General features: G+C 36.8%; 2 protein-coding genes across 5 annotated transcripts; one reads left to right on the top strand and one right to left on the bottom strand.

Annotated features, from left to right (window-relative positions):
• Positions 1 to 2,075: 2,075 nt before the first annotated feature.
• LOC110995365 (ecotropic viral integration site 5 ortholog) lies at positions 2,076 to 16,097 on the top strand. 4 transcript variants are annotated; one of them, XM_022262514.2, is made up of 18 exons: positions 2,076 to 2,254; positions 5,576 to 5,630; positions 7,697 to 7,901; positions 8,574 to 8,723; positions 10,429 to 10,658; positions 10,922 to 11,113; positions 11,190 to 11,354; positions 11,423 to 11,617; positions 11,716 to 11,874; positions 11,942 to 12,175; positions 13,242 to 13,478; positions 13,565 to 13,672; positions 13,743 to 13,937; positions 14,018 to 14,185; positions 14,255 to 14,350; positions 14,419 to 14,520; positions 14,723 to 14,772; positions 15,191 to 15,326. In XM_022262514.2, exons 3-18 carry the CDS (start codon positions 7,724 to 7,726, stop codon positions 15,195 to 15,197), a joined length of 2,466 nt encoding a protein of 821 aa, XP_022118206.2. In that variant the 5' UTR covers positions 2,076 to 2,254; positions 5,576 to 5,630; positions 7,697 to 7,723; the 3' UTR covers positions 15,198 to 15,326. The 4 variants fall into 4 exon arrangements, with proteins under 4 accessions (XP_022118206.2, XP_022118188.2, XP_022118215.2 ...); XM_022262496.2 differs by lacking the exon at positions 14,723 to 14,772 and having other exon boundaries at positions 2,077 to 2,254; positions 15,191 to 16,097; XM_022262523.2 differs by lacking the exons at positions 7,697 to 7,901; positions 14,723 to 14,772 and having other exon boundaries at positions 2,077 to 2,254; positions 15,191 to 16,097.
• A 157-nt stretch (positions 16,098 to 16,254) lies between these two features.
• LOC110995695 (LITAF domain-containing protein) lies at positions 16,255 to 19,204 on the bottom strand. Its single transcript, XM_022262983.2, has 4 exons — positions 19,050 to 19,204; positions 18,761 to 18,906; positions 17,316 to 17,469; positions 16,255 to 17,123 (listed from the first exon to the last, which is right to left on the bottom strand). Exons 2-4 carry the CDS (start codon positions 18,897 to 18,899, stop codon positions 17,018 to 17,020), a joined length of 399 nt encoding a protein of 132 aa, XP_022118675.1. The 5' UTR covers positions 18,900 to 18,906; positions 19,050 to 19,204; the 3' UTR covers positions 16,255 to 17,017.
• Between the last annotated feature and the right edge of the window lie 39 nt (positions 19,205 to 19,243).

Genomic DNA, 19,243 nt, shown 5'->3' with positions numbered 1-19,243 from the left:
AGGAATGAATTAACTAGTTGAACTTAAATGGTAATTAACACGCCGAGACGTCCATCGGCCATCATGGATCAACTTGTCTTCAACTTCGTAATTAATGGTTGTTAGCAAATTTCCAGCCCATTGATCGAGCGAGAACTGCGCATTTTCCGCCAAAATTCTTAAAATCACGTTAATTGTGGTAACTGCAGACTATTAGTAGCATTCATCTTTCCAATTTTTCTAATACATTTAAAATTACGCGGGAGAATAGTTCACGTGTACTAATCACAATCGAGCGCTAATTACAACTAACCCAATCAAATTTCCCGTAAGTCAAAATTGTATGGGATTTAACTTAAAACCCATTTTATCCCCTATACTTTTATTTCCCTACACTTATATTACTCTTTGTTAGAACCTTTATTTACCAACTGACCAGGTGTCCTGCGACAGCGTGTTATTAATATAAGGTAATTTATCGAAATTCTAGATAAATCAATATGAACTACTTACTACTAACTAGCGTATGAATGAAAAGTATTTGTTTATTAAAAGTACACTTTGTGAACAAGTATACCTATTACAAATTAGAGGATTATATTCCTGACAAGAATGCTTGAAAACATGCCGGTCCTGCTCCATAGGACAATCGCAGAGTCTTAACAAAATCAGATTGGTTGCTGAAACTTCTTTAAGCGCATAAGGGAAAAAAAATTACGGAACGTCACGAAGGTATGCAGCGTTTTTGTTGAAGAAAATGGAGCGAGTAATTGAGACCGATTGAGAGAGAGTAAGAAAGGGAGATCGAGGAAAAATACACGCTATTAGTTCATATATTCGTTTAGTAGTTAATATATTATAAATTTAGATGAAAATTCAGCCACGAAGCGTAAAGCAGATTTTTATTTATTTATATTATCATAAGCTACATCCCAATGATACAGTCTGTGATCATATACTGGTACATGATCATCTATTGGGGCTTTTACCTAAGTAATAATTAATTTACAAATGGTCTCACTTCTGACAGGTGCACTTTTTTTCCTTTTTTATGTGTAAAAACTACAAATATAAATACTACATAAATACAAATAAAAACTACCTACTGTAATTATTATATTTTTTCTCACTCACAGTTTTATTTTTATTTTTTTATTATTATTTTTTATTATTTTCTTTAATTTATAATAATCTACGGTTTCAATTTATGTAATTATGTGAGGAACATGTATACTACTAATATAATAATTGACCTATCCAGTGCATTATTAATTTGTAAGTAATACTTTGTGCCTATTTCAGTATAGAAATTTACGTATATAATTACGTATCGTACGTAATCCTGTCTTTACATATAATTATATGGGTACAAAATATTCTAGAAGGTTTTTCAAAAAAGTAAGGGTGGTGTTTCTTGTCCATTCTTCTGAGAGAGAGAATTGGAATAAATGATTCAACTTTGACTTTATAGAGTGCGAGTATAGCCTAATAGCGAATGAAACAATAATTATTTTAACTGTGTATGCAGAGAACGGTATGGCTCAATGTGGAGGTACTTGAATCTGCGCGGGTTGTATAAAATAGGAAGTTATCTGTGCAAACTTCTAGCTTATGATTGCGTCAGATATGTAACAGACAGCTGACAGTAACATTAGCATTACATATCATTGACGTTAAAAATAGATTATCTCACTCAAATGTCATACGCTGTGCAATATATTATGTTGACAAAATAATGGAATTTTGCCTAGCGCCTCTTAAATAGTGTCTTTAAATTAGTGATTTTACTTGTGAACAAGATTTTGATAAAAACGAACGATAAATTTATTCCGTTAGCAACCCGAATACTCGACATAAAAATAAACACAGATAAAGCTAGTTAATGTTTTGGATTGCATCTATTTTTTGTATTTATTTTTTTTAAGTAATTCAGCGAAGGAGAAAATTTAAGATTATATATCGCTAAGCTGTGCTACTTTACTTTTAAAATTATTTAGTGATAAAGAGAGACATATTTTGCTTAATCTTGCCTAGTCTGTTGTAAAGTTATTTCGATCTTACTATCTCTGAAAACTTAAGTGGAAAGTATACTATCTGTGGTGGAAAGTAGGTTGAAATCTGCCAACTGCCAGCTGGGCGGATCCGAAATATTTATATTTTTTAATAACTTAAATTTATACATATTATAGCGTCGCTTTCAAAAATTGCTTTATTATTAATTGATTATTAAAATTGTGAAAGTTTTTAGTTACATAGCGAGCATAATAATTAATATGTGAGTATTACATTTTTTTATTTGGTATATTTGCTAGTATTGAAAGTGAACAATTATAATATGTTGCTTTTACTATACTAAATCACGACCTTTAAATCCACGACTACAGCATATTTGTATATTTTTTTCAGTCTGGATTAAATGTATAATTATTAATTATTTAGTTTAAATTTCCTGATTTCAAATGAATTGTTGTTAACACTTATTGGTCTGAACATTGCTCTTATGAAAAAGGATATGAGTAGTTAAAATACGGCTTCTGTTTATTATAGCAACATGGCACACTTGTGCAACAGTTTTTTATTCAATTATTCAAGATAACAAACACCATTACATATTAATACCTGTAAATTATTACTAATTCATATATGTGTAAAAACCTCTTAAAATAATTCCATTAACAGTGTAAAGACCTGACGAAGTGCTTCCATTGTGTTATTTTCTTAATTCATATCGTAACAAATTATGGAATAATAAGCCATATGCCTGTAACAATTTTATTATACACTTTAACCAATATTAAAAAAGTAATATTCCATAAACAATGCTTATAGATCTAAAAGGTCATAAACACACATATTTCATTTCTGCGGATCATAGTGTCATCTTGTGTAGTAGAACTGTAATTTCTAATTTATATATACTAAACATAACATTCCTTCATAAATACCATAGCAAAAATAAGTTCCTAAGATTGGTGTATTTAACAATTAAACTAATGTGAGTTTAAGTGTTAAACATTCATAAGTGTATGTTTTTGAGGCATTTACCTCTGTATTGCTTGCAGTTGCATTGCATAAATTTATTTGTTTTATAGTGTCAGCTACCAAAACATACTTAAATCTATGTATAGGGAATTTTGTAGATCTTAATTTAGCATGTCAAGGTGCTCACAATTAAAACCATTTTCTCAAATTATTTCCAAAGATGAAATACTAGATTTATTTTGCTTCATCTCTAGGTATAATTTGAAAATACAAAAAAGTACTATAGTTTCTGTCATTATAAGCGCTAATTTCAAATTTTTTTTATTCCAATTATCTACATGTATGATAGTTTTATGTGAAAACTATATTATATATTAAATTTTGTAAATTGAAACATATAATTAATGACTATGATTTGGATTCTAATTGACTATAAATTCGATTAGAGTCAAAAAATCGAATATTTAATTAATTAACTTAGTTCTGAATGTATAAAGTTATATGCAATACAAGTACCTAATGCAGAATACAGTGGAGTGGAAAATAATCTTTGGTAATGTAGGATCGCTTGGTAAATTTACAACTAGACTGATATTGCGTGACCACAATGACTATAGCTACTGTTAGCTGCCGCGGAAATATCAGAGAAAAAGCTACGAAAAATTAATTGGCTTCAGAGGTGCCGAGCTATCCACCCGTCACACTCAGTCTTAATACGTGTGAGTGAAACAAATGCACTCAGGTCGATGTACGCCGTGAGTGACACGATCTCACCGGCGCAAACTCTGCACGCGGATGTTTCAATTTCACAAAAGCACATTTTTTAAACTTTTATATATATAAATAGAATAGAAATATTAGAAATATGAATGATACTACAGACAAATAGTACGATACTTGTTTTTCTAATGTCTAATAATTAGTACTTCATTATGAAAATTATTTTATGATTAAAATATCATTACGGTAGTTCATTTTGCTATCGGTGCAAGCGTTAACACATTAAATAAAGTGATTTAAAGAACACTTTTTGATACACGGTTACTTTTTATTATTAAAAAGTGTGGGGTGAGTTTGTAGTTTTTAAATAATGTGACTTTTTACTTGACTTGGTTTGACTTCTGTTTGAACCTATTTACAATATTACGCTTTGCGAGCAAAAATCTAAATCTAAAATATATTTATCATAATAGTTATTTGTGTATTTCTTGAATAAATTTATTTAAATACATAGTTGCAAAAACACTTAAGCAATATTCGAGTTAATTACGAGTGTTTTACGTTTTATTGCGCTGCTATTGCAATTGTATTCACAGTTTTAGTTATTGCGATATTTATGTGGCTTTGCACTTCACATTTATTGTTTATGAAATTATTTCATAGCTGGCGATTATCAAAACTACTGTACTAGTTAACCAAGAATATGTTGGTTGTGTTGTACTGATGTGGCCTCTGATGATGAGGTTTGGCCTACTTCAAGATTCTATTCCTCCTCCATTCTTGAGTGTTGTACAACATGTATTCTATTTATTATGTTTCAGGAGTCGAAAAACCGTCAGTTTAAACAGTACTGTCGGTTTTTTTAATAGATAGAGTGATTCAAGAGGAAGGTTTATATGTATAATAACATCCATTAAATAGTGTACTGTTATTTTTGAGGTTTCTAATGTGATGTCGTAAATAATTACATTTTTTCCGCTTACATTGCAAACGCAGGCTGAACCCTACGAATTTTATCAAAATAATGTACTAAGTATTGTATACATTGTTATTTAGTTGGATTTTTAAAAACTTTGTAGTTTTTAAAAATCAAAAAATATAAAATAAACAAAATTCAGTGCACTGATGTATTTTTCATGTCTTAAATACCTGGCAACATAAGGCGAATATTAATGAAACCGGAACAACTACACAAATGTTATAAGTGATGCGTTAATTACGTCATCCTCGTATAATGCACGTTAAAGAGACAAATGACACTCCCATTCAGCGGTACTACTACTAGTAGTGTATAACACCTTATAAAAATGTTAAAAGCAATCATTTCAGTATTTTTAAGCCCTTTCTAAACAATAAGATTGCTATGCTGACGCGAAATCTATGATTCATATCTAATACAGTGTCCGAGACATCGTGGGGCTCTTTGTTTTTATTCGTTAAACTAAAGGCATCATTTATCTGACACAGTTGGTCGTACTTAATGCGATGAAGACATATTTTTCATCGAGGCTCGGTTAGACTAGTCGAAAATGGCAATATAAAGCTACAGTGTATTTGAGGCATTCTGGCTCTTGTTGGATTCTGTTTAAATGTATGTAACGTGGATATTTCATCTACATTGCAACCAGCTGCAATGTTTCAGATCTGATGAACCACGGCACTCTCAGAGTTCAATAAGAGTAAACGTGTACTTTAATTCGTAGTTCCTTTAGTCAGGCGTTAACTAATGGACTTTTTTTAAGTATAGGACACGGCTGCATATAATGCAAATACAAATGTTATATTTCAATACTAGATATATATAACCTAAGCAAAAATATTTCTTCAGTTGCGATTACTTCTTATAGTACATAATAGGCATTTACCAGCCAGTAAATTACCTTTTTTTTTCTAGTTAATGAGCGAGCCAGTGGCCGCAGTCACGCGCACGGGTCTCGCTGCTACTGAAGGTAAGTTGAAATTTACAAATTATTACCAACTTTTTTTTGTCTATCGATTATTTATTTATAATAACGCTCAATGTTTCTATAGAACTAAAGTCTACTTTCTAAAAGTTAGAGTTAAGACGAGTCCTATTTCTTTATTTCGTACATAACTACTTAAATAGTTCAGTATAGCGTAAAATCACAAAAACTTTGACCGCGTGATGTAACACCGGTGAGTCACAAACTTGTATTAAACCACGCAAAGTAATCTTAATAAAGTATAGGTCTCGCTTCGGTCAGACAGACAAGATCTACGAATAATTATTATATTAGAGTAAAGAGCCCAAGATTTCCTTCGTTTCATTTTATTAAGTTCATTAAAACAACTATTTATTGTCTTAGATTATAATATAACATTGAATAAAACATGTAAATAAATAAAAATAAACAATATTTAACAATGCAACAATAACGACTTAAGGATTGGCATCCATTACACATAGCAAGAGAAGAAGGAAAAAAATGGACAAAGAAGATGATAATAGAGCACGAAGAGCCTAACGAAGGAAAGAATAGCAAGGGAAGCGAGCTGAATATTTATAGGCTGTTTAACAAAAGCGAGATCAGGCCTCAGGAAAGCCGCTCCTCAATGTTGATAACCAATAAATGCACAAACGACGTGGCTAATACTCGTATTACTAGTCCTTGACATAAAAAGCATTATCGAGTGATTTTGTTAGTTTAATCTTTAGAACAACGATGAAGTTTTTATAGGTATCGTTAGTGTGGTGAATTACAAACACAAATTAGTAAAGGTGCGTGACACACTCTTTTCGCTTTTCTGTAACTCGCTTAGCTTTCTGGGCTGCCCTGCTTCCTGGGTAGTTCCTCGTTGGTACTTCTGTTTCACAACAACAAACAACAACAACCCGAGACTTGTTTCTTTCCCAATTTAGTTAAAGTGGGAAAGTGAACTATTCCTATAGGCCATTAGAGCTCTTTTAACTTCTATTCTAATGAATTTCAACTTATTGCAGTTTATGTAAAGGTTATTATCGATAGTTATCAATATGATCAAATGTTTGTTCTTGCTGTTCCTGCATTCTCTGAATTCCTTGTATATTTGACGGAATTCTGTCTTTCATGTTTTTGTTCAATATCTCATTCACAATTTTGAAATTAGTAAAAACAAAATTTGTACGTACTATTATTTCTGATTGCTTTGCCGTATAGTCGTGTCTATATATTATTTATCAGATCATTCACTTTAGCTAACGATCACATGCGACATACTTAGACTTTAGAGTACTGGGCCAGACACCTTGCTAAATAGTTCTCACAACATATACTAAAGCAATGTAGAGAATACATCGCCTCTAATATTTCTCTTTCTTCTAGCAACTAGTGCAAGTTGCAACGCATTACCACGTTTTTGGAGAAAAGGTTATGCTATGTAATAAGTCGACTTTTTCATGAGTCTTACCCCTAAAAGCAGCAAAAGTATGAGTGCATAGCCTTGATACGGTTTTTTAGTCTAGCGGGACACGTGTGACTATAGTACATTAACTAGTTACGGCCTTCACGCTCAGTACGCGGTCAGCCGGTGGATAACTTTCACATACAGACAGTATATGCTGTGTTGTTTACGCACATAATAGCAATGTGTTTGTTGTGTGTGTGTGCGCGCCTCGGTGACTAATTGCGATGGACGATAAAGATCTTAGATTTACATTAATTGAGTGATGTGAGTATTTAATTAAATTTACGGTATACGGTAATATAAAAATAATTGTTCAATATTATAAACTTTCATCTTTCTCTTTTATTCTAATCTCATGTTATATCGTAGGCAAAGTCCAAGACGGATAAATCTTTTTGCTCCTTTGAAAATTGTCTGAAATATTTTACTCGGCAGAGCAAACCGTGGTTCATGTTCATCGGCCCCTTCGCTACACTGCAGATGTAGGGTAGTACCCTAAAAGCTAAATGTAGTCGTAGTACATTTAACTTATATAAATAAATGATATTTGTTTTGCTCTCCGGTCTCCAACCCTGAATGTGGTTGTATAGATAAAGTTGTATATCTGCAGACGCAGCCAAGACAAAGTGGATGAAGAATGAAATTGGCTGTGGATCACACTTCTCCATCGACTAAGCCGCAAATTACAGACACGGAAGAGGTGAAAGATAGCCCAATCCCATCACCTGACATATCACCTGACATTCACGTACATGGGAGTACTTCGCCTCCACCCATAGATTCGGAATACTCTGAGATCTCGACCAAAGGACCAGGTGAATGTCCTATTTTAGCTGTTTCACTTAGGCCACATTCCTCGTCTGTCGTGTATCTAACCATATTCATCCTTCACGACTAACCCAAACATTTTTATCTTACAGTGCCATTTCCGCGGTACTGTTGTATACCACATACTTCTATAAGAGCCACAATTGTTTCATAAATTTAATACTAACACGGTGATTATATTATATTTCATGCGTAAAAAAGCTTAAACTACTCCAATTCTTTAAAAAAGCAAGATGCGTTAAACTCGGAGATAATTTTATCACTTGAAATTGAGCCTGCACTTAGTCTAATCGTTTGTTTCTGCTTCAAGTGTTACTCAAAGTCAATTAGAAGTTGCAGCAAAGATCTACTTTAAACTAAAAGTTAAATAATCTAGATTAAAAGTTTTATAATAACACGAAAGACTCCTTATGTAAAGTAAATAATATTTTAATAAATATTGGCTTCCATTCATACACTAACACCTCAGTTTGATATTATTAATGATTATTAGAATATAATAATAGCACATATGTTTTTCACCAAAGGTTGCTGTTCTGTTTATTTAACCGTAATTTGCACGCTGAATCACCGATGACTGACACCTATGATATGAGGTGATATAATGTCTATTTGCTATTTGACTACATTTGACGGTGAATATCAATTGTGTGTGACAGTTGTCGCCGAAGAGGGAGAGGGTCTGCCGACGCCCGACCAGGCTTTACTCGCCAAACTGGAGGAGGCCAACAGGAAGATCGAGGCGGACTCAAAGTGCCCCTCGCTCAACGCAGCTAGCAGAAAGAACTCTGAAACATCACTCGCATCAGGTTAGTTTTGTTCTTACAGTATCGGCTAGCATGTAACGATTACTTTCTATATACGGATCTAAGAATAAAAATAAATATTTTACGTATAGATCGCAGCCAACTAGCTTAAGAGCTGTTCCATTAACAGCCTAACCGTTTCAGTAACAAATGACTTGGATCGATGACGTTTTTTTACTTGCTTAGCCTGTTGAATGTTAATTTACATTTAATTCTACTATCTGCCACTCTCAAATTCGAAAGGAAACTCTTCAAATTGTCAATATGGCGTCGACAAACCACAACTTTGGTGGTGTTCCAAAGTTACATAAAAAACAACAAGTACAATGGAACATTAAAAATTTTAATCAAGCAATTTAATTTTAAAATAAATATTTTGTTTGTCATATGTCCATCTTTTTTATTTCTGTCAAATAATGACTTTATCGTACGAATGGCCTAGGCATTAGCCAGCCAGTTTATTAAATGTTGTAACAAACGCTACGGCTAAATATCTTTCAGGCCCTTATTAAACTGTGCCGTTTAGTTAAAAGGCTGGGCAGTTAATTGAACTGCTAATTAAGCTAGCGTATACATGAGTATTCAACAACATACATTAACACACTCCATTATTATTTAACATACATAATCTGACAAAGCCAATACATTTCGAACAATATTTAGATTAAATGGTGTCGTAAAAGGCAATCTTAACAAACGTTTATTATATTCCATTATATAACTTGGAGCCTTTCCCACACAGTAATTATTGCGTCATCATGGCACCCGATGCGTGAACATAAACTATTCGACTTTACCTATAATTTCAGTATTTTATTCTTTAAGATAAATAATATTAAAACCTTACTAACTATACCCTTTTTTACATATTTATTACTAGCATACTACATGAGACACTTGCTTTCCCAATAGGTTTTAAATTAATAAACGATACAGAAAGCATGTTACCATTTATTTAAAAGAAATCTATAGATCTCTGGCGTGAATCTGTTTGAGTTTTGTGCGACCTATTAAAAGGCGTTCACCGCGAAATATTAGTCGCAGTACTTTAAAGAACTAAACATAACAAAGCTAGCTCGTCAATTATTTGTTACGAAGACAAGGGTTGAACGATATGTCGTTTATAACTGACTTTGATTAATTTAGATAAACCTATAGATAGCTTTTAGTAAATCTAGGATTCCCTTAAGGAACTTCGTTGGGTTAGAGGAAGGGAAATAATATATTTTGAAATATGCTTCTCAAAAGCCTCGATCTTTAGTGTAAAGGTTATTATTTTCGTAAGGGGACTAAAAAGGTAGACTCGTCAGTTTAAGTATATAATATTAACGAAAGATAATTGCAGTTATCGCATACTGTATCCACTCTCATCTCATTGACATTAGTGTTAAGATGGCAGAGGGAGACGACAAACACACAAATACGTTTCACCTATATTTATCCAATATTAGAAACGAAGTGCTTGTTATGTATTATCCTTGCTAGACCTTCTAATTAAAACAAGCAATTTTTAAGCAAAATATATATTTAAAAAAAAATTTGTGTATTAAATTTGATATAACATTGGGGTCCATTCTTATGTATGACAATTTCAAAATATATTTTATATTTTATTATATATATTAATAGAATATATATATTAAATTATATATATTAAAGAAACAAATGTTCCTCAACCAGTTCTTGCTTACACACCTAACTTTTCTAGCAACCTCGAGTCAGGACGATACGCGAGTGGCAGGCAGCAGCGAAGAAGAGATATGGATTCTCTGGGGCAGAATAGTCAGTAATTGGGAGACCGAGTGGCGAAGACGCAACCAGTTTGTGAGAGATCTGGTTAGAAGAGGTGTTCCACATCACTTCCGAGGCATCGTGTGGCAGCTATTGGCCGGGGTCGAATGCTCTCCGGAAAAAAAGCAGTATGCCTCGTATATCAAGGTAACTTTTATATTTTTACTTTCTAAAGATTCATTACGTTTATTTTATGCAAGTTTATACTAGTTTTGATTCGTATTTCCGGTTGTCGATGTTTCATTGCCAGTTGTTCTTTTAGTGTGGCATCTAGTTCTCATTATTTCAAATGCCTTACTGAAGGAGCGAGGGAGACCTTTGCTTGTAGGCACACAGAATCGGTTATCGTAGAAAGAAAAACAATAGTTATAATGTATAGGTTTTAAATAAATACTAGTATTCATTTACAGGCGAAGTCAGCGTGTGAAAAGGTCATTAGGCGTGATATCGCGCGCACATACCCGGAGCATGACTTCTTCAAGGAAAAAGATGGCTTAGGCCAAGAGGCTCTCTTCAATGTGATGAAGGCGTATTCCCTCCATGACAGGGAAGTGGGGTATTGTCAAGGTTCAGGCTTCATAGTTGGGCTTCTACTGATGCAGGTCAGTAAAAAAACTTTGCGGTACATATCTACGACTGTTACGACCTTAGCAATTAAATGAAAATAATATTTTTCAGATGCCAGAGGAAGAGGCGTTTGCGGTTCTCGTGAAGATTATGCAGCAGCACAAAATGCGGGACATGTTCAAGCCAAGTATGGCGGAACTCGGACTCTGCATGTACCAATTGGAAAACTTGTTGCAGGAAATCTTACCTGATTTACATGTTCACTTTCAGTCACAGGTATTATTGTGATAATTATATTGTTTTACAAGGATAATTGTATAAAAAGTAATAAATAATCTCTACAGAGTTTCAGCACATCGATATACGCCAGTAGCTGGTTCCTCACTCTTTTCACGACCAACCTGTCTCTGCCTTTGGCCTGTCGCATCATGGACGTATTTCTCTCCGAAGGAATAGAGGTGGTGTTTAAGGTTGCACTGGCGCTCTTAACGCTCGGAAAGGAACATCTTCTGTCCTTGGACATGGAAAACCTTCTCAAGGTGCGAACTATAACATCCTTGACTTGGCTGATTCGAGACTCCAATTATCGTTTCGAAAACATATTTTCACTAATTGAAATAAAATTAATTACTTCTAGTTCATTCAAAAAGAATTGCCGGTGAAAGCCGACGCAGACCACGATGCATTTATGGAATTGGCGTACTCCATAAAAGTGAACCCGAAAAAGATGAAGAAGCTCGAAAAAGAGTACACCGTGATAAAAACAAAGGAACAGAGTGACATCGCAGTTTTACGAGTGAGTTTCATTTCACAGACCCATTTGTGTCTAGGCCAAGTTCAATCTTGATTTAATTTTCTTGCAGTGCCTGCGGGAAGAGAACCGTATCTTGAAGAAGCGCATGCAATTCCTCGAACAGGAGTGTTCGGAGTTGGCGGCTCGCTTGGTTCGGGGCCAAGTGGACCGAGCTCACGGAGAGGAAGAGACTTTTGCGCTAGAGAGAGAGCTCCACGCCCTGCGTTGTGCCAACCTTGATGCTCAGCAGGCTTTGGCCGACGCTCACGAAGAGATACGATCCTTGGAAGTCACTCTGGCGGAGGTAATTTTAGAGGGAAAATAAATATTTCAGGTTAATCCCGTGTAAGGCACCACGTGATCTTCTAAGATCTCGTCCGTGAAAACCAAACACAACGAACGAAGAACACAAGTTCTGTTCGCCCGTTCATCGATATGCCACCCCAGACCATGCACGAACCGCCTCCAAAAGGAACAGGCTCCTCAATGCAACTTTGAGCATATCGCATCCCATGTCGATAATCGTTCATCACTGAGTGCTGCCTGTACCCGTCTCCTTTTGTAAGAACCTGGCTCCACAAATCTTCTGTATTTTTTAGAAACCGTAGAATGCTTTAGTTAAAAAACTAACCCAACAATTCTGCTGGTAACAATAATTCAATTATCAAAAGAATAAAAAATCAATTAGAATCAATTTTTAAAAAAACATATGTGCAATTCACACATGGTAGAAGTGAAACCTTCAAAAAAAAATATAAATTAATCATTTTCCACTATCTAAATGTGTGTGTTCTTTAAAAACAGTATATTTTAATTATACATTTTAATTTATAAGTTTAATATAAATCTTTAATTTGACAAAAACTAAAACAACGAAAGTTTGAAATTCGATCAAAAAAAAAGCGGCAGTAAATAGAGGCTGTATAATGCCTCCTATCTCATTTTCTCCCACGTTAAATCATATGATGAATTGATGTTTCTGTCTCTCTTTACCGCTGCATCCGGTTTGAAATCACGACGATTCGAAAGAAGTTTATCTATCTCATTTTCTCCCACGTTAAATCATATGAATTAATGTTTCTGTTTCTTTTTACTGTCGCTTTTTCGTTGCATCCGGTTTGAAATCACAACGATTCTAAAGAAGTTTCACTTCAAAAACACGCAAATCGTAAATACTACTAGTAAATTTTCTTTTCCCGGCTATAAACATTTGTTTTACTGCAGTTCTATTTTTAAATATTGCTTTTTTTAAGATTAAAGGCCAGTCTCTCCATATTTATATAATTTAATTTAAAAAGTTTGCATATTTATTAATAAAATCATTTTTAAGTAATCGAACGAAACACGATAAGAGTGAATCAATTTTCCAGTGCAACTCCCGCCAATCGTCCCTGGAGGGCGGGGAGGGGAGCGAGGGAGGCGAAGGTGGCTCCGGCGACAAGGAGGAACTGGCGCGGTGTCTGCAGCAGGAACTAGTGAGGGCTAAGCTGCAACTCGCCGAAAGAGAGGCGGCCGAGAGGGAACTGGCCGCGAGGTTGGCTGACTTGGAGAACGACAACAAGCTGCTGCGGAAGCAGACCGTCGACAACAACGTCGCACATCTGCAGGTGCCAAGTCTCGCCTGCCGTGGCCTCGGCTTGGGTGCCGCGGATTTTGCGGGCGTTCATTAACGAAAATCTAAATTGTTTCACAGGACGAACTAATAGCGGTGAAGTTGCGAGAGGCGGAAGCCAATCTGTCCCTGAAAGAGTTGCGGCAGCGCGTCACCGAGCTCGCCGACGCGTGGCGGCGACATCTGCAGGTATCGCCGCGAACGACAACGAGTGCACGCGCGAGGCGAAGAGGCCTTAACCGTGTCGATTTATCCTCAGGAACACCGGGCCGAGACGGCGGCGACGGCGGCGGCGCCTCCTTCGGTAGTGTCGGACCTCATGGCCACGCCCAAGAAGTTGCTTCGCGCGTGGGAGGGTCGCGCCGCCGACGCCCACAGGCTGGAAGACGAGCTGATGACCACCCGCATTCGGGAAGTCGAAGCCCTCACCGAGCTCAAGGAGCTGAGACTCAAGGTGTGTATGTCATATCCTAAGGGTGCTCCGGAGATCCGGTGACATTGAGATCTGATTCCGATTCTGCGAATGTTGGACAGGAAATGGAGCTGAGCGCTCAGGTGCAGGTGTCGAGCAACCAATTGCGTCGCCAGGATGAGGAGGCGAGCGCTCTGAGAGAGGCCCTCGACGCAGCCCTGGCCCGTGAGAGGGCACTCATCGCGAGGCAGCGCGAGTTCCAGCACAAGTACGAAGATCTCGCGGGCAAGGTTCGTCTCGACCGGTTCTCCGTCGGGGATGAGAAGATCGAAGATGACCGTGACGGTTTTAATTTTCAGGCGAAATACGAATCGATGCAGGCGTCGATCAAGAACATGGAGGTGTCTCAGCGGATCGCCGAGCTGGAGAACGAGCTCTCCGAGTGTAAGATGAAGGTATGGCTCTCGTCGCGGACGGCTCCTCACGGAACTCGGTCATTAAACGCTGCCGACGTCGCTTTCAGACGGAGGTGATGGCTGCGGAGGGGGAGCTCAGGAACCACAACTCGGACGATTCGGAGCGAGTTCGAGAGCTGCAGGAGCAGGTCGCCGAGTTGCACGCCGAGGTAAATGTCGATCGCGTGGCACGCGGAGCGCCTCGTTCGCGCTCTTCTTTCGCTTCCGACCGGCGGACGTGTAAATAATTGTGCCGACCGCTACCCTCGTCCGTCCCTCCCGAAGCTCCGATTTCTCGTTCCGAGAGATTGCGAGCTTCGGGAGCGTCGGCGTCGTACGTACACTGGCTTAACTGAACCGTTGCCTGCGCAGTTTTCCCCGACCGACTCCGCGGCGAAGGGTCTCCCTCGGAAGTGGCTCAAGTAAGTGGACGCGTGCAACTTGTCGTAGCTAGAGGATTTCGAGTTTCGATTTTACGCTAAATATATGACGACGACGGCGACGCGCGTTCGGGCCGTGCGATGGAGCGTATTCTTTAATGTCAGTTTCGTGTTAAAAATTCAAATTAAATGGCCGACCCTTCGCTCGACCGTCGACGATATCCCGACCTTTTTGTTTACAAAATGGGAAATAAATTTATTTGAAGGTCTGCGCTCGCTCGTCTCCGTCGCGTCGCGTTAGCTACGTTTAGTCACGCATGAGACGAATCGTCGACTGTTGTGTAGTGATGTTTGAGCGTTTTGTAGTCGTATGCGTAAATAGTCTAGAGAAGGTGGCGCGGAGCGGCGCTTCGCGACCGACGCTGCGATATCGGGATAAACACCGTCGTTGTCTTCGCAGGTTATGAGATTGGAGGCGTGGAAAGCGCGAGCCCAAGGGCGCGCGCCCGTCCGCGGCGTCTCGCCCGAGGAGGAGCCGGAGGATGACGACGTACCGAAGCCCGCCCGTCGTAGGAGATCATCCTCCACATCGCGGCCGCCTTCGGACGTGGAGGACACGTAACGTGACCGCCTCCGCCGCGGACGATCCGGGTCCGTTTCAGCCTAAAATCCGAAAGCCGACCGCGGACGGATCGGGTCTCCACGTACTTAACTCCCTCGACGCGTGAAGCGACTCGTGTCGTTCGCTCCGAGACGAAGACTTCGTTTCGTCATGTGTCACGTCAATATCGTATTTAGCATAGATGTAAAGTAGGATTTCGCTGTTAAATCATGTTTTTATACGAATCAAATATTTATTTCGCGCAGGGAGACGCCTCTCTTCGATAGTTTATTTAACGTTAACTGTGGTAGATCAGTAGTTTTTTCGCGTGAGCGGCGAGACTAGCAAATGTGTAGTTAGGATTAACGAATTTAACTATTTTGTACGAAGCGTTTGCGATCTCTCTCTCTCTCAGTATTTATGTTTTACCTTTTACCTTATATGTAAGAGTCAATTGTGGATCCTTTTCTAGTGACGTTCGAAATCGAAATACATGATCATATTAACACGTCTGTTGTTTTTAAATATTTTATATTTTCTCGACCGATCTCGAAGCTTCTCTTTATATGTATATCGATTTCAGTCACCGTTTTGAAAGCATTTGTCGCTTGCGACATTGCACATACATTCCGTTCAGCTCAAAAGTTAAGTTAACGAACATAATATTTAAGTTTAACATTTGAAAAGTCTCCGTGTCGACGAGTCTTATATAGAAATTATTTAATTTTTAATTAAATCACATCAATAAACTTACTATTTGAAAAAATGTTTTACTCTCCCGCATCGAGCTCTCGTGGGTCCAACGAGGGTCTGTCTAAACAGAGGTTCGGACGTTTTATTTCTGACCCGCGATAACGTCACATCGACGAGTTATAAATAATACAAAGTGTTTAATCAAATAGTTTATTCAAAATTAGCAAAAATATACTTATTAGGACATGTTTAAAAAAATACATTAAATAAAAGTTACGAAATTTATTGATAAAACTACATACATATATTGTATGATATGATATTGTGATACAAAATTGTGGGCAAACGTAACATACGTTTGAAAAACTCACGAATATGACACGAATCTCATAATTGACAGGTCAACGCAAGTAGTTGCCAAAATGGTTAAAGGCACGTTAGGCCTTTATGTTCAGCGTCAACACTTCATTTATTTACACAGCGATTAGTCGAATTATGCTTAAGAAATATACGTATTCATCGACATCTTAAAACATTACATGTAAATGCATATATCATTAAAAAATATAAAATTATTGTCAATTTGTACAATTAAAGCTGGATCGAGATTGAAGTTCAATAGAACTCATACTTATGTGTGTAAATATTGATTAGCTAATGGCGAGGCTCACACGAACTAAAACACTCAGACGTCACTTTAATCTGTCTTATCAATGAAAATTATTAAAGTTCGGATTTACCATAAATCTATTTTGTATGCAAAATATAAAGATGTGATAGAAACCGCATCGGCCTGCCGGGTTAGCTTTGTTATCGTCGAGTATAAAACCTCGGACGGATAAATAGTTCTTCGGTCGATGGTCTCGTTAGCTTAGGTTAGGTTACAACAATTATACAATATTATTGGATAACAAAGTATCCATTTGCTCATAAGCAGGTGTTTAAATCTGAAAACGAACGTGGAGTTTAATTGCAAGTGAATTGTTCTCAAAGTTACCGGCGATAGCGGCCTAGGTGAGCGCCGCAATTGGGGCACTCGTGATGCACGTCCATGCAACTATCGATGCAGCACGGGATCAAGCAGCAGCCGCAGAACAACCTACGATAGATATATAATTAAATGAGCTGAACTCAGTCAATTTCTGCATCAACACTCAATTTTCTTAGCAATATCAGCCAGTCATTTTGTGCAGTGCTTAACATTATGACCTGGGCTTGTCCCTATTAAAGTAAATACTTATTTATTATTTTTAAAGTAACATGATAAGTTTATACTACAAAATTAGCTCACCCTAGGAGGCACATCACCGATCCAGCTATATATGCAATTAGGCCCGGTTTTTTCTTTGAAGCAGTGTCGATTTCTCCGTGGCAACTGGGACATATCATGTGGGTGGTTTGCGGCCCCAGAGGCACCACTGTCGTCACTATTTGTGGACCCGTTGCTGAAACAAAAAATAGAATCATTTTTATTTGTCGATTATAATTATTTATTAAACACTAGCGCAAGTACACATTTAGAATAAAAAGAAAACCTCTAATTGTTTTAAAGAATTCAGTGACAGGTCTTAGGGACTTCAGTTAAAGTTTGGAAAGAAGTTCCACTAGGTTCACCATTACTTTTTATGGTGTTAAGTTTAAAATGCAAGTGTTACCTTAAGACTGCTTGTTTTCATTAAAAGTTAATATATTCTCAATGTGCTGAACATTATAAAAGCCAGAAAGAATTTAGAATGTTCCTATTAGATTTGTTCTTCATCCATCTTTATGAAACATTAGTTATGTTGTTCTCTTTAAAACAGTCCATAACATGGCATGTTCTTATGAATTCTGGCCTTTTATTCTACATTTTCAATTGAGATATCTTATTTTTAAAATAGATAGTTCCACATGATGTAAACTTATTCCAACAATGGATTTGAGGAAATTATATAATATTAGAAAAATGCTCAGTGTGAGCTGTTTTAACCCTGTGAGGAAGACATTTCAAATCATTGATTATAATAACTCCAAGACCTCTGTGTGTTTACAGCTGATGTAAGTGGTTTTTGTCAACACAAGGATCTTTCTTATCAGTGATGTCAAGTAAATATATCATTCCAATCATTTTATAATTCTTGTATCTGTGTGCATGGTTTCCAAAAAAATATTCCTCAGGAAATAAAGCATGCATTGACTTGAATAATTTGATAAACTGATCCTTGTAGCACACCTCTGTTCATGAGGTAGAGGGAAGTTAATGGATTTCCAATTCTCACTTGAAAGAATCTGTCAGATAGATAGTTCCTTATACAGTCTCTTCTCTTGTGGGTTCACATCCAAAACCCACTTCATAATCCAACCTTTATTGAGGTTATTTACCCATTAATTATTACATAAGTAGATTTGTAATAGTTGTTTGTTTTGGTAAGGATTGATCCATTTTGCTCTTTATGAATAATATTTACAGGACAAATTTTAGTCAACATTTTTTTTCAAATGCAAGCAAGACCTGTGTTAAAAGATAGAAACTGATAAAATATCTTCCTGTTATAAAATTGATACAAAAATACAATAGGTTTTTCTTGATATGATGTAGATTTTTTATCTTGCCTCGGGTAGTAAATAAATACTTAAAAGCATTACATAATTTATTCCCTCACTTACCTTCACTTTGTATTATCTGGCACAAGGACGAGCGTTACTCAAGCATGTTTAAATAACATTAAGGTCACCTACATTGACGCAAACACTTACTACGTGGATATTGTGGCGTGTAAGGGCTGGAGGGTCCCACACCACCCACAGCTTGTGCATAACTTGGAGGAGCCGCAGGTGGCGCCTGCATATGCCCATTACTCCAGCCGTAAGCGGGAGGGTTCCCATTTTTCTCCATTGTGTATCTACAACACCCACGAAATACAACTTGATTAATTTGATTTGTGATGCAATGTCGTACTAAAGTAAGGCTAGCTATTTTTAGGAATGATCCCATCATCTAAGGCGGTTGTTTTTGAAAGAACTATGTCCGTCAAAATAAACTTACTTTACTGACAGAGATGAATATTCTATAAGAATAAAAAGCAGAATAATGCTTTGTTTGAAGTCTAAATATGAACTCTTAAATTATTTACAAAATAATACAATAACACTCGTAGCACAGTTATAACAACTGTTGCACTGTTTTCACAATTTACCTTTTTTTTTACAATGTACACACCACAGAATCAAGAATTTTAC

This window comes from Pieris rapae, chromosome Z (assembly GCF_905147795.1).
Source record: "Pieris rapae chromosome Z, ilPieRapa1.1, whole genome shotgun sequence".
NCBI classification, from domain to species: Eukaryota; Metazoa; Arthropoda; class Insecta; order Lepidoptera; family Pieridae; genus Pieris; species Pieris rapae.
This window is presented reverse-complemented; position numbering and strand designations above follow the sequence as displayed.